At 40.2% G+C, this 16,392-nt stretch overlaps 1 protein-coding gene across 1 annotated transcript; it reads left to right on the top strand.

The window, feature by feature from the left end:
• The first annotated feature begins 1,059 nt into the window (after positions 1 to 1,059).
• Positions 1,060 to 14,831, top strand: AQP11 (aquaporin 11). Its single transcript, XM_055416061.2, has 3 exons — positions 1,060 to 1,976; positions 11,771 to 11,887; positions 14,580 to 14,831. Exons 1-3 carry the CDS (start codon positions 1,358 to 1,360, stop codon positions 14,657 to 14,659), a joined length of 816 nt encoding a protein of 271 aa, XP_055272036.1. The 5' UTR covers positions 1,060 to 1,357; the 3' UTR covers positions 14,660 to 14,831.
• The last annotated feature ends 1,561 nt before the right edge of the window (positions 14,832 to 16,392 follow it).

Genomic DNA, 16,392 nt, shown 5'->3' on the forward strand with positions numbered 1-16,392 from the left:
TTCCTCCAGGCGATTTTCTTGATCCAGGGATGGAACCCGGGTCGCCTGCGTTGCAGGTGGAGTCTTAACCACTAGCGCCACCAGGAAAGCCCATCACACCTATATCATTAGCAGAAAACCAGGTTGCGCTAGTGGTAAAGAATCCACTTGCCAATGCAGGAGATTTAAGAGACGCGGGTTCAACCCCTCGGTTGGGAAGCTCCCCTGGCGACGGAAATGGCAACCCACTTAAGCATTCTTGCCTGGAGAATTCCATGGACAGAGGAGCCTGGCGAGCTACAGTCCATGGGGTCGCCAAGAATCAGACACGACTGAGTGACTTAGCACGCCCGCAGGTACGGCAGATGCCAGGCCTGAGGAATCGCAGACATTCCCTCCCAGCTGCACCCATAACGTAGCCATCCCAAATAGGCGAGCTGTTGGGAGCGGAAAGCGGTGACAAAATCCGCTCTTTCAACTTTAAGCTAGCACTTATAAACCACCTTTTGTCTGCTAAGCTCTGTGCCACGGTGCCTCTCGGGTGTTTTTTTAAAAACAAATCCATGAGGTGGGTCATGTGACCCACAACCTTCTGAGGTAACTGTTACAGGTGAGAGGTGAAAAAAAAAAGACTCAGGGAGACCCAGTGGCATACCCTTCTTCACACAGGTCAAACCTTATTTGTCTGTGAAATTCACTCCCCTTAAACCAGTACCCAGACCCACCTTACCCCACGCCGCCCCACCCCCGGCCTCCACCGCTTCTCGCCTTCTCAGTCGTCCCAGAAATTAAAAACTAGGTGGTTGGCCGAAAAGCTCTTTAGGGAGTCTGGATTGCAGCTTGACTGCTTTACAGATTTAGGAGCTGAAAAGTTAAAACCCTCAAGGTTCTCACGTCAAAGCACCTGTTAAGGCGCAGGGGGCGCGCGCCTTCCCGCTCAGCGCCGGGGACCCCGGGGCCCAAGTCTAGCCTCTCGCAAGGGCGCACGGGCCACCGCGCGCATGCGCAGTGGCCTCCGGACGCGCGCCGTCCCCCCACCCCCTGCCCCACCCGCGCCCGCTCCCAGTCCTGAGGGAGGCAGCGAGGGCGTGTGTCTGGCTTCTGCTGGCCGTTGGCCCCCTCAGACGGTGCCCTGGCAGAGCTCTCCTCGCGGCCCGTCGCCTCCCCTCCTCCCCGGCTCTGGCAACAAAACTCCAGCGCAGAGCCGGGGAGATGGGGAGGAGTCCCTCCGCGTGGCAACCCCAGGGCCTCCAGGAGGTCTGGAGTCGGCCCGCCCCGAGGGGCGTGAGGAGGGGGCGGGGCTGAGGACTTGGGACTGGGGCCCAGAGACCGCCTCCTGCCGAGCCGGCGCAGGCAGACCGCTCAGGTGCTGAGAGCCATGACCGCGCTACGGGGGCTCTGGCCCGAGATGCAGGATACCTGCACCTCGCTGGGGCTGATGCTGTCGATCGTGCTGTTCATGGGGCTAGCCCGCGTGGTCACCCGGCAGCAGCTGAACGGGCCCATGGCCCACGCCTTCGTCTTGGAGTTTCTGGCCACCTTCCAGCTCTGCTTCTGCACTCATGAGTTACAACTGCTGAGTGAGCAGGAACCCCTGCACCCCACCTGGCCGCTGACGCTAATCTACTTCTTCTCATTGGTGCATGGCCTGACTCTGGTGGGCACCTCCAGCAACCCGTGCGGCGTGATGATGCAGATGATGCTGGGGGGAATGTCCACTGAGACGGGTGCGATTAGACTGTTAGCTCAGCTGATCGGTGCCCTGTGCAGCAGGTACTGCATGGGCGCCCTTTGGAGCCTGGGGCTGACCAAGTATCACGTCAGCGAAAGGAGCTTCGCTTGCAGGAATCCCATTCAAGTGGACTTGCCCAAAGCGGTCATCATAGAGGCTGTCTGCTCCTTTATTTTCCACAGCGCTTTGCTGCACTTCCAGGAGGTCCGAACCAAGCTTCGTATCCACCTGCTGTCAGCACTCATCACCTTTTTGGTCTATGCAGGTTTGTTATTCCCACAAAATATTGGGCACGTCCGGAGCTTCTATGACCTGAGACTCAAATTTTAAGTTCTTTGCCAGGATACATTCGAAACTACTACACCTCTGTGATATCAATATTGGTTATTTCCGTAATTCTAATCATTTTGCAGCTCATTCTTTACCGATAGGGTCCAAATATCGATCTTCCATTCAGTGCTTTCTTTTTAACACCCAGAGAAAGCCACTTCTGTGCTGAAACAGAGATCATGTGAAATACTGCCAAGGGTTCAAATATCCTGCAAAGGGATTGTTGTAATGGTAGAGAGGAAAGATAACATCAGCTACCTCTTGCCCACTTGGTATATAGATCCTTGCTGAGGCTCTCGTTGAAAAATGATCCTGGGTTTCAAAAGTTCCTTCCAATTTAAAGCACAAGCTACATGATTAGCTAGTAGTAAGAGTGGGAAATAAATTTCTATAGTTCTATTTCTTATTTTTCTACAAAATTACTTAAAATCATTTATTTCCTATCTTGAAATGAACTTTTAATGGCCTATCGAGAAAGATGTTTTAAAATCAAAACTTGCATGAAATCAAAGATTTTTTAAAAATAATTATTGAGAAAATTCTTGAGAAAAAATAATTCTTGAGAAATGTGCTTGATTTTTAGTAAATCGTATTTACCTTGACAGATCTCAGATATAGTGGATATTCTAAATAGGACAGGAAAATATTCTAAATAGGATAGGGAAATTTGAAAAGCAGTGATGAAGCACGTCATTTTAAATGATCATAACAGAATATTTCCACTAGAACTATATCTGAATTGTAAAATGTTTTGAAGGTAGGAATCTAATAAAAAGAATTAGTAGTAAGACTCTTCTGCTCATTGAAAGGGAAACTATGAGTAGAAGCAAACCTTAAGATAAGGACTTTTAAACATATGCTCGACTTCCTAGGTAAAATGAAAGACTTTCTGATCCATTTCACCTTCTTTAAAATCTAGTAACATCCTTTTTGTAGACTCAGATGGAAATGAGTGCTATAGGAAAGAAGGAAGGATATATGCATATTTGAGGGGTTGGTGAGTTGTTGCTTATTAAAATTTTAAGTTTGGACTAAAGCAGAAACATCCCCTGTATATGAACAGAATCATCCCTTGCAAAAAGTTATGCCACAATTTAGCTCTGTACTTTAAATTTTAGATGTGATAAACATTTTAAAAACGTTTTAGGAACTTCCCTGCTGGTCCAGTGGTTAATACTCCTAACTTCCACTGCAGAGCTGGGGGGTGGGTGCAGGTTGGATTTGTGGTCCAAGGAACTAGACTTTCACATGCCCCACAGGGGTGGCCAAAAAAAAGTTTTAAATTAATACAATGTTATACAGAGTTCCTTTAGAATGGACTGGTTGGATCTCCTTGCAGTCCAAGGGACTCTCAAGAGTCTTCTCCAGTACCACAGTTCAAAAGCATCAATTCTTCAGCGATCAGCTTTCTTCACAGTCCAACTCTCACATCCATACATAACCACGGGAAAAACCATAGCCTTGACTAGATGGACCTTTGTTGGCAAAGTAATTTCTCTGCCAACCAGCCCATTCTAAAGGAGATCAATCCTGGGTGTTCATTGGAAGGACTGATGCTAAAGCTGAAACTGCAATACTTTGGCCACCTCATGCAACAAGTTGACTCACTGGAAAAGACTCTGATGCTGGGAAAGGTTGGGGGCGGGAGGAGAAGGGGACGACAGAGAATGAGATGGCTGGATGGCATCACCGACTCTGTGGACATGAGTTTGAGTGAACTCCGGGAGTTGGTGATGGACAGGGAGGCCTGGCATGCTGTGATTCATGGGGTCGAGGAGAGTCGGACATGACTGAGCAACTGAAATGAAGTGAACTGAACTGAACTGACTGATACAGAGTTCCTTATCCCTCTCTTGATAATCTATAAGTTGGTATTCTTCCTGTTTTTGTACCTTTAATATATATTTATGATTTCAACAATAATACTGTATATCAGTTCAGTTCAGTATATAATATTAGCCAATATCTATAAGTGACAAAGATTTTGAGGGAAGGGAAACAAGATAATATTTAAAATTATACATAAATATAAGGACAGTTATTGGAAAGAACCCATAAAATAACAATTTAAGATATCCAGAAACGTTCTTTTCCTTCCCCTCACATCGACCTTGCTGAAATGAGGCTACTAATTGCTGGAGGAGGAGGAGAGACTGAAAGGATAGAGCAGTGGTTCTCAACATTCCCTCTGCATAGGAATCCCTCTGCATAGGAATCACCTTTTAAACACATCCATATTTCGGTACAGAGATTAAGATTTAATTGCTGTGGAAAAAAACAAAATAAGATTTAATTGCTGTGTGAAGGGGACTAAGCAATGGTAGATTTAAAATTTTCCCAGGTGATCCCAATATGAAACCAGGGCCGAGAACCACTGCTCCAATCTAGAGTTTGCTGGTCAGTTCATCACAGCCACTAGTCACATGTGATTATCAACTAAAATATTCAATTATTCAGTCACTATAACAACATTTCGAGTACTCAGTAGCCATGTGTGGTTAGTGAGTACCATATTGGACAGCGATGAAAACTGCAGGGACAGAACCTAACAATTATTTATTGTTGTTACAGAAATTGATTATGATGATGTTCCTTTTCTGCCAAATAAGGGAGATAAGAATATTCATTGGGCAGCATGCAAGCATATAGGAAATTTATGAGTTTTGGTATTTAATCCTTATAACAAACCACTGATGAATAAATACATTATTCCCATTTTAAGTAAAGTAAGTGAGGGTTAGGAACGTGAAATGACTTGTTCAAGATCACACAGCTATTAACACAATGAGCTGGAACCATGGTTCAGATTTACACTAAAGCTTATACTCATTTCATTGTCAGCATTTCTACAGCATGCTCCTAAAAAGTAACAAAAATATATATACAATTGAATATTGTTCAGCCATGAAAAGGAATGAAGTTCTGATACATGCTACCACAGGAATGAACCTTGAAAACATTATGCTAAGCAAAATAAGCCAGACACAAAGAGACACATGTTATATGACTTCTCTTTATATGAAATATTCAGAATAGGCAAACTCGCAGAGTCAGAAAGTAGAATAGAGGTTACCATGGGTTGGGCACCAAGGAGGAATAGGGATTTTTTTATTTACTGGGTACAGTTTCTGTTTGGGGCAATGGAAAATTTTACAAATAGTGATGATGGTTGAACATTATAACTAATGCCATGAATATACACTTTTAAATGGTTAAATTGGCATATATTTTACCATAATGTAACAAAATTTAACAAAGGATTGTTACCAAATAAATTTAGCAAACACTGGAGTAAACAGATTTTCTAATTTAAGACTCACATGGTTTTACTATGCTACTGTTTATTGTGAAACTCCAAGAGAAAGATATGGAACTGTTTTTCAAATAGAGGAATACTTTTGTCTAGGAGTGTGTAGTAGAAGAGAACATACTTTGGGAAATGCTGCACTAAGCCATATCACTCCCCATTATTTTCTATGGATATAAATCATAACTTTAGGTCAGAGCTATTTATATAGAGTGAACTGTTTTAGGACTAGCTCAGTGTGATCTCATCAGGCAGACATGAGGACTTTGCAGGAAGGAGTTAAGAATGGATAGGGAAGGGAAGGCAGGGGAAGCATTAGCTAAGTCAGGAATTATTACAAGTTACTTCAATATGTCACTCTCTCTCTTTTTTTAATTTCTAAAATACTATTGGGCTTCCCTGGAGGCTCAGCGGTAAAGAATCCACCTGCAATACAAGAGACCACCAGCAATGCAGGAGACATGAGTTCAATTCCTAGGTTGGGAAGATCGCCTGGAGTAGGAAATGGCAACCCACTCCAATATTCTTGCCTGGGAAATCCCATGGACAGAGGAGTCTGGCGGGCTACAGTCTATGGGGTTTTTTTCCCGTGGTCATGTATGGATGTGAGAGTTGGACTGTGAAGAAAGCTGATCGCCGAAGAATCGATGCTTTTGAACTGTGGTGTTGGAGAAGACTCTTGAGAGTCCCTTATACTGCAAGGAGATCCAACCAGTCCATTCTAAAGGAGATCAATCCTGGATGTTCATTGGAGGGACTGATGCTGAAGCTGAAACTGCAATACTTTGGCCACCTCATGCGACAAGTTGACTCACTGGAAAAGACTCTGATGCTGGGAAAGGTTGGGGGCGGGAGGAGAAGGGGACAACAGAGAATGAGATGGCTGGATGGCATCACCGACTCTGTGGACATGAGTTTGAGTGTACTCCGGGAGTTGGTGATGGACAGGGAGGCCTGGCGTGCTGTGATTCATGGGGTCGCAGAGAGTCGGATACGACTGAGCAACTGAACTGAACTGAACTGAACAACTTAGCAACTAAACCACCACCGGCAAGATAATATTAGTACTGGTTTGGCTAAGTTGCATGCTGGGATATTTCTTTAATCACTTGCATTTGAGGATACCTAGAAGTCACTAATACAGGTCATATCAAAAGAAATGATTACTTAAGCTTATAGAACATAACTGTTCAGCAACAGAGCTACAGGCTCCTTGGATAGCCAATGACTAAGCATCTGATTGCATATTTATTGATTTAGCACCCTGCACATTTGTGCAGATGGAGGCCACTGATGTCTTTAACACTTATGTATTTATTGGCTTCCCAAATAAAGTGAAAAAAAGCTTTGTGAGTTATTAACGTATTAGAACTATAAAACTATTAATGCGAATTTCAAACAAATCTTCCTTTAGGAAGATTTAGGTTTGGGGAGAATTTGGTTCAATGACTAAGATAAGAGAGAACTGCATAAATTAATTTGGAGAAGGCAATGGCACCCCACTCCAGTACTCTTGCCTGGAAAATCCCATGGATTGAGAAGCCTGGTAGGCTGCAGTCCAAGGGGTCGCGAAGAGTAGGACATGATTAAGCGCCTTCACTTTCACTTTTCACTTTCATGCATTGGAGAAGGAAATGGCAACCCACTCCAGGGTTCTTGCCTGGAGAACCCCAGGGACGGGGGAGCCTGGTGGGCTTCCGTCTATGAGGTCGCACAGTCACAGACGACCGAAGTGACTTAGCAGCAGCAGCAGCATAAATTAATTAAATATTAGGAAAAAAATCTATTTTACACATCTAAGTAGGTTGTCTTTCTTACTGTACCCTGTTCATTTCCTTTGCAGAACTTTTATATACTTGTTTTCTAATGTAATGCCTGTCTTCCTCCACCAGACAGTAAGCTTTATGAGTACAGAGACTAAAATTTTTTTATTCATTATGAAATATAACCAGGACTTAGCATAGTGTCACCTGTTACAAATAAGTACTCATTATTTTTAGAATGAGTAAAATGAATGAAATAGCAAATAGTCTATTAACTTTAAAAAAATCAAAAGAAATAATACATATCTGGGTATTCCATATTTTATGTCTGCTGCTGCTGCTGCTAAGTCGTTTCAGTCGTGTCTGACTCTGTGCGACCCCTTAGACGACAGCCCACCAGGCTCCCCCATCCTTGGGATTCTCCAGGCAAGAATACTGGAGGTCTTGACTCACTGGAAAAGACTCTGATGCTGGGAAAGGTTGGGGGCGGGAGGAGAAGGGGACAACAGAGAATGAGATGGCTGGATGGCATCACCGACTCTGTGGACATGAGTTTGAGTGAACTCCGGGAGTTGGTGATGAACAGGGAGGCCTGGCATGCTGTGATTCATGGGGTTGCAGAGTCGGACGCGACTGAGTGACTGAACTGAACTGAAGAGCTTCCAAGCCACTCCAGTACTCCTGCCTAGAAAATCCCATGGACAGGGGAGCCTGGTGGACTACAGTCCATGGGGTCGCTACTAGTCAGACAAGACTGAGCGACTTCACTTTCACTTTTCAGTTTCACACATTGGAGAAGGAAATGGCAACCCACTCCACTGTTCTTGCCTGGAGAATCCCAGGGATGGCGGAGCCTGGTGGGCTGCCATCTATGGGGTCGCACAGAGTCGGACACGACTGAAGCGACTTAGCAGCAGCAGCAGCAAGAGCTTCCAAAATAAGCCTAATAAAATGTCCAAAGTATTTGCATTTTTACTCCATTCAGGAGCTTCTGGAATCTAAGTCATGAAGAATTTGGATAGATTATTTGTCAAAGAAGGGAGCTAAGTCCTTTATATACACACACACATATATATATATATATTTACTTTTAATACAATAACCATAATGACATAGGTTCCAATCTACAAATGAAAAACAGCTTCAAACAAGGCACAAAATATTTTGTTTTTCTCATGCCAGTATAATACAGTGGTAAAGAGCATAAGCCTCTTGGAGTTGGACTGTGTCCTTAGGAGAGATAATTTAGGTCTGTTCAGTTCAGTTCAGTTGCTCAGTCGTGTCCAACTCTCCGTGACCTCATCCTGAAAATGGAGTATAACTCTATCACTTCAGACGATCATGAAAAATAATGTACTCCAAGTTCTTCCCACAGTAAATGGCATAGATGTCTGGTCACTGGAAAGGGTGATTCCATTTATAAATTAGTTAATTGACACTCTAGCTTTTATACAAGTCTTGCATGATTTTAGTGTCATTCTGTCAGAGAACTTGATTTGCTTTAGGAGTACTGAGACACGTAAGTGCCTATAATTACCAGATTTGGAACTCTGTCTTTTGACTGTCCTAATTTCACCAAGTTCACACTGTCCTCAAATTCCTGGCAGCCAGCTGGATCTTCCTGTTGATACCTCTTCTTCAACAGGTGTTATGGCTTCCTCTCTCCAGACATCAATACATAGTAACTAATTTTTCAGTCATTTTCTCCAAGTTCTGTGCCTGATGGATAATTCTTACTTTTTAAATAATTCATAGTTAACTACAAAATACATGAGTGTGTTTTGTAAAAAATGGAAACACTACCAATGAGACTCTCAATGCCTTTTGATTACCATCCTTCATGCCTGTCCCCTCCTTCCCTGCCTCCTCTTCTCACCAGTATGGTCCTCTGTGCGTGCGTGTGCTTCCAAACTCTTACGTACATTTATTGTACATATTGATAGGACCCTACAGAAACTATTATATGTGTGTTCATATTAAGATGAATCATACCTTACTTTCTACAGTTTTTTTAGTGGTATGGTTCAATGATACTATCTTGGAGATCTGTGTTAGTAAAGAGATCTTTCTTATTATTTGAATACTGAACAGCATTCCAAATTAATAATAGTTATTTATTTAGCTATTTTCTTATGAATAAACATTTAGGCTTTTCCAGTTTGTTCCTATTATAAATAAACAACCTTGTATGTGTCTACTAGTATACAGGTACCAGTAGTTCTCTAGGACAGTGGTTTTCAACCGAACAATTCTGGCAACGTCTGGGAACATTTTTGTTTGTTATATGGGGGAGATGAATATGCAACTGACATTTAATGGGTCAAGGCTAGGAATGCTAAAAATCCCACAGTGCACAGGACAACCCCAACAAAGAATGATCCAGCCTAAAATACCAAAGCCAATGCCATGTTTTGGACCTTTTGTTGACACAATGGATTTCTGAATCAGTTAACTTACGCTTAATGCTTAAAATAACAATTTTTTTTTCATGATTTTGTGGGTTAGATAGTAAATTCCCCTGAGATCATATAGTTGGACAGTTGGTTTCTTTGGAAGAACAATGGTGCTTCACTCAGTGTCCAGCAGTTGGTCCCAGCAGCCATCTAAGATACCTCAAGTTTTTTTCCTTGTGGCCTCTCATCCTCCATCAGCCTAGACCAACTCATGTACATGATCAGTGCATTGTTCCAACACAGCAAGGAGTAGAAACCGATGATGGATTTATTGAGACCTGAACCTAGAATTCAGTGTTGCTCCACACATTCAGAATTCACATAGCATCATTTCTGCTGCATTCTATTTGTTAATGCAAGTTGCAAAGCCAGTCCATACTCAAGAGAGAGGAACAGACTTGTACGTCTTAGGAGAAGCAGCATCTACCAAGTCATACTGAGCAGAACTGGTGATGGGAGGATTAGAAGACAAAGAATAAGAAGTTACTGGAGTTTTAGCGTCATATAAAACCAAATGATAGTGTTGTTAGTGAGGTCGCTCAGTTGTGTCCGACTCTTTGCGACTCCATGGACTGTAGCTCACCATACTGCTGTCCATGGGATTTTCTAGGCAAGAGTACTGGAGTGGGTTGCCATTTCCTTCTCCAGAGGATCTTCCCAACCCAGGGATCGAACCCAGGTCTCCTGTGTGGTAGGCAGATGCTTTATCGTCTGAGCCACCAGGGAAGTCATAGTGTTCTATGACTAATAGAAATACCAAAGACCTAATGGGAATACTGAAGCAAACTAATTATGAAGGTAATGGCTGTCTATTGATAAATGCCTTAAAAAATCACAGGTCACTTGTATTATCACTGCACATATTACATTATATTTTATTGTATAATCTGTGTGGAAAGATCTGTGTGAGTTCCTACCTTTCTGTTCATGATGTTCAGAAGATAAGAACTCAATATTTTTTTGTGGCATTAATTTGAAACGACCACATGCCAACCAAATAATTCTGCAGGCCCCTGGAGGTTGCAGGCTCAACATTCCAGGATTTGACTATTCAAGAGTGGTTCTGAAGGTCCATGATGTGATGTCATTTATAATTGCTGAGGCATGATTATGAATCGTGCTGTGAGGCTGGCATGCTAGGAAAAGACTCTCAGCCATGGAGTAAACTCAGTTCACTTCTCAACATCTTTATCTCAACACAGCTTCAATGTTTTCAGCCTGTCAAGTGTGATATCTTATGAAAAGGTCACTTAATTTCCAACTTTATTTCACGGCATTTTATAAAAATAGTTAACATGCTCTTGTGGCATGTGTCCATGTAAAATTTGGGAAGATCTCTGATCTGTTGCTGTGGCTAAGTTAGAGGCAGATGAGTGTGCTCAAGCTTCCACATGGAACCACCACCAGAAATGTCTCTATCTCAGGGATACAATCAGGGTATGTTCTGAAAAGCTGAGCCACAGTTTTGGTGAGTACCACTGGACAGCCAGTCTAACCTCTTTTGCTTTTCCTCACTTGCTGTGTGGCCACAGTTATAAAATTCCTGGGCCCCATCTCAGAGAGAGACCCTAAGTGAAGAGCTGGATCCTAAGTCCTGAAAAGCAGGCAACAGTTAGAATTTGTGCTGATCTTTCATGATTACTCACTTTTTTTTTTAATTAAAATTTTTTTCTGTAACCACTTTATTGAGATATAATTCACATACCATTCACAGTCACTTCTTTAGGGCTTTGTTGACAAGTAAAAGTGGAATCAATGATAATGCTTTGGTCTATTTTACTCTTTGTTTCAACACCAAGGTTAATTTCTGAGGATCCTGGGGTATTGTACCCATTTTAACAACATATTCATTATATTTTTATTTAAGTTGATGAATGTTAAGGGCAGCCAAATCTGTTTTATAAAACTGTAGGAATATTAATAGAGCAGGTTAACTTTCAATGTGTATTTCATAATATACTATAGGAAAAGCACTGGATGAAAATTCTTAATGTCCTTTGTCCTCCTGCCTTTTTTGCACCTGGCATATTATAATCTATAATCTGTTTTTATATTCTGTAATATGCCAGGTGATTCTGCAAAGGAAAATTACAGAATAAGAAAACTTAAATACCTAAAATAAAAGTTTTATTTAGTAATCCCTGTATTTCTAGTTGCAAGAAAATGTAAGATATATGGTTTGGTATCATTCTGCTTAATATTACAGGAGGAAGTCTAACAGGAGCGATATTTAATCCAACTTTGGCACTTTCACTGCATTTCAAGTGTTTTGATGAAGCATTCCTTCAGTTTTTTATAGTATATTGGCTGTCTCCTTCTTTAGGTAAGTATATCTTTATTCAATATGATGAAAAGATTAGAATATACTAAAATACAATATGGAATGTCACAAAAAAGGTATGAAATATTATGTCCGAAATAACATTTTATTTTATGCAGTATCCTTTAAAACTGCTTTTGTCTTCAAAGAAACAAGTTAAGAATAGTAAGTTTGAAGTTTAATCTCTCTTTAATATGCCCTCAGATATGAGGGCAAAGAAGTGAGGAGTGATTACTTCCATTAAAAAATAATCTTTTTTTGCTAAAGGAATTTGTTTTTTCACCAAGTTTGTGAGCTCAGATAAAATACTATTTAGCTCATTTGACCCACTTTGTCGAAGACCATTTCATGAAACAATACAGAACTATAATAAATGTAGTTTTAAAATTTTCCACAAATTGCATTCCCGTTATTTCTATCTGGGTCAGATATATAAAACTCTTCTTCTCAAATAGGTCAAATAACACAAAAAAAGTTACAAAATAACTGTAATTATGATATGCATATCCTTATATAACTTATCAGCATTTCTGGATTTTTGTTTAATCATCTGTTTTAAGCCTGACTGTAATTCACAGCCATAAATGAATATGAGGATAACTGGCCTTCTATTAGTTCATTCTTCTTTTTATCCAGTTTGCATTTTGTTTCTTGTTGCTCATTTCTGTTAAAAAAAAAAGGGCAGGGGGAGGGGAGGGTACCTACAGAAGAGAACATTGGCATAACAGGTTTGACACTTTACTCCTCCCATTCACCCTCCATTCCTGTCATTTAGGAATTTTCCTCACACTGAGCATCTGTTATGCTCAGTAATATCTATACTAAACATGAAGAATATCAGAAAGAAACTGTATTTTAAACTGCTAATAATAGTAACTTTCTTTAATCTATTCATTACTGGTGTTTTCCAGTAACTTCTTCAAAGATAAATTATCTGTTCTTGATTTTTAAGAAGTAAAAAAAGGTCACTGAAGTTCACAAAGAAGGTAAAAAGGTCACTAATTGAACAGGTATACTAATAGTTTTTTTTTTAATATTTATTTATTTGGCTACACCAGGTCTTCGTTGCGGCACATGGGATCATTGATCTTCATTATGGCACATGGGATCTTTTTTTTCCAGTCATGGCTTATGGGGTCTAGTTGTGGCATGCCAACTCGTAGGTGCAGCACGTAGGATCTAGTTCCCTGACCAGGGATTGAACCCAGGCGCCCTGCCACCTCCTCCAAATTAATAAGATGTTAGAAATGTGACTATAAGGATGTATATAGAATTAATTCTCTAGCTTATACATTTCGTATAATGAAAATTAGCAAATTCTATTTGAGTCTATAAAATTGCAACTCCATTTTTAGAAAGTTTTAAACATAATGTCTTATTTTCTAGCTCCAACTTTATAAAGAAAATGTCAAATTTTGTGAATTAGATTGATTCTGGATTTTTTTTTTAAATCTACAGCTTCTGGTTGCAAAACAGGCTTATCTTTTAAACATTTGTTAAGTTATCCAGATATTAGTCAAACCTTAATTTCTTCTTATCAAACAGGAGTAAACTATCAAATCTGCATGTGATAAAAACACATTCTTAATCTAAGTTTCACTGATTTAGAGCGTTAAGCGTACCTTTAATCAACCCTGAATATTCACTGAAAGGACTGATGCTGAAGCTGAAGCGCCAATACTTTTGGCCACCTGGGAAAAGGCAACTCATTGGAAAAGACTCTGATCTGGGAAAGATGAAAGGCAAAAGGAGAAGGGGGCGGCAGAGGATGAGATGGTTAGATAGCATCACTGACTCAAGGGACATGAATTTGAGCAAACGCCAGGAGACAGGGAAGGACAAGGAAGCATGGCATGCTGCAGTCCATGGGGTCACAAAGAGTCCAACACAACTTAGTGACTGAACAATAGAGCCTACATACCGTAAGTTAAAACCATTAACCACCACAGACTTCTCTCTTTTAGACAGTGATTTGAGTCCCATGGCTAAGTCCCCTCTGTTTCCCATTGAAAAATTTTAAATCTTTAATATAAAAATGTTTTTTAAATTACCTATTACACATATGCTAGATTTATCTGATATGACCTCAAAAATGAAAATTTACTGTGATTTTTAAAATCATATTTATATTCAAGTTTTTAAATGTCAACTGAAATTTTTGTTTCAGAAACTTTGCTTAATACAATTCTAAAAGCTATTAATGGTTGAGATTAAAATGGAGACCCAAGTCAAGTTTCTCACTTAGCAAGTCAGTAATGGTGCTAAAATAGAACTCCAGATCTTTCTATTTGTCCTTGGAATTCATTATTTAGATCCTACTGGTTTTTCCAAGTATGTACTGTTTTTAATGATTCATGGTTGAAGAAAAATCACGTGAGAATATTAGACTTTAAAATATCTACATGATGGAACTTCCCTGGTGGTCCAGTAGTTAAAACTCTCATGCTTCTACCACAGGAGGCATGGGTTCGATCATTGGTTGGGGAATGAAGATCCCACATGTCATGTGCTACGGCCAAAAATAAATAAAACAAAATATCTACACGTTTTATGTAGAAGTGATATAGCTAATTCTTTTAAACACACCTCTACAAATCTCTTGGTAAATAATTGTATATAATCTTAAATTATAACCATTGATCATTAACTTCTTAAAGATTGTATTGTTTTATTTATTTTACTATTTGTCTTTCAGGCATATTGCTGATGATTTTGATGTTCAATTTTTTCCTTCCATGGCTGTATGACAACCACACAACTAATAAAAAGGAGTAACTATTCTAAAAGACTCGGACTAAATTACAGGACAGTCAAGCTGGATGTGATAAAGATTTTATCACCTAATATTCAACACTGGTTGCACTGGATTCCAATATTATCTTCCTTTGAAGAAGCTGCCTTAGAGTTTTCATCACTGGAACTTAAAAAAAAATTACTGTGAAAATGAGGTATCCTGTGTTTCTCAGTTAAGGCTTGTTCTTTTAAGTGTGTATTAAATGCTGCTAGAAAAGACTCTACATTAAGTATATATCTCAAGTGATAATTGTTAATTTTGATGAAAAAGAAACTGAGTACAGGGTGAGAGGGGAAGGGAAGATGATGGTGGGACCAAGAAAGAGTATGTGTATCAGGTGTCATCTGAACGAGCACGATTTTTAACCAAAGTACAACCAGTCATGCTTACAGTACTGGAGAGGGATACTTTTCAGCCACTACCTCACACAGTGATACCATCAGCAGTGTCATCTTCCAATAGGAAAGTTGCTATTAGAAGTAGATATCTACTGATACTCACGGGGTTTCCTGAATTATATATTCTAATCTAAAATATTTTCTCTAAATAGGCAATTTCAGGCAAGCTGTCATTCTTTAACAGACTTTACTAAAGCACTCATACAAAGTTTAAGCTTTTCATATTCTCATTTGATTGTAACAGCTACTTTATGAAGTACGTAGGGCATGTATTTTTAATCTCCATTTTACAGATAAAGAAACGAAGTCTGGAAGGGAGTTTACTGCTCTGCCCAAGGTGAAACACAGTCAAATACCATCTTTGGACTTCTACTTCAATAAAAAAATATCTTCTCAGTCATCATTAAGACTAAAGGAAAACTGAAGATTTTGAAGAAACATTAAATATTTTATAATGTTACAGTCTGTTTAGGAATTAACAGCTTTTTTCAGGCTTAAAGAACCTTCAAGTTTTCTTCTATTAGAAGCTTTCTTTTATTAAAGTTCAGGCCATTAAAGGCTAAGTATGTTTTTCTTCAAAGGAACTCCAGTTAAGCAACTGATAAACTGCCAGGTGATTTAAGTGCTTCTTGGTGACCGGCCTGTGACAGTCACTCTCCATAAGCCTGCAGGCTGAACTCAAAAGCTGCAGGCTACCCAACAAGGCAGCCAGTCTGAGGGTCATGGACTTTGACTCTTGAACTTAACAAACACAGACGGTAGTAGTTTCTATTTTAAAAAGCAGAGTTCATAAAATTGCAACAATGGCTAAATGGAATCTCTGACTTGTTTCATTTGATCTGCACAGTATTTCAAACAAGCTAGTATTTGTAATATTATTTTTAAAACACAAAAATCCACAGTTCTAGCTTCTCTTGAAAAAATTTTAAAAAAAGTCAACATTAGGCCTGAATTCTGCTATTCAGTTCAGTTCAGTCGCTCAGTTGTGTCCGACTCTTTGCGACCCCATGAATCACAGCATGCCAGGCCTCCCTGTCCATCACAAACTCCTGGAGTTCATTTTACAACCACACAAAATAACTGATCCCGGGACTTCCCTGGTGGTCCAGTGGCTAAGACTCTGACCTCCCAATGCAGGGGGCCTAGGTTCGATCCCTGGTCAGGGAACTAGATCTCACATGCCTCGACTAAAGATCTCACATGCCACAACTTAGACCCAGTGCAGCCAAAAAAAAAAAAAAGACCGGTCCCTTTAAAATAATCTCTTTGCCACTCCCTATGTCTTCCAAACACAAAGCTGAATTTCACTTGTTTCA

The sequence above is a fragment of the Moschus berezovskii genome, chromosome 25 (assembly GCF_049115385.1).
Source record: "Moschus berezovskii isolate FMDL1 chromosome 25, NW_MosBer_1.0, whole genome shotgun sequence".
Lineage (NCBI taxonomy): Eukaryota > Metazoa > Chordata > Mammalia > Artiodactyla > Moschidae > Moschus > Moschus berezovskii.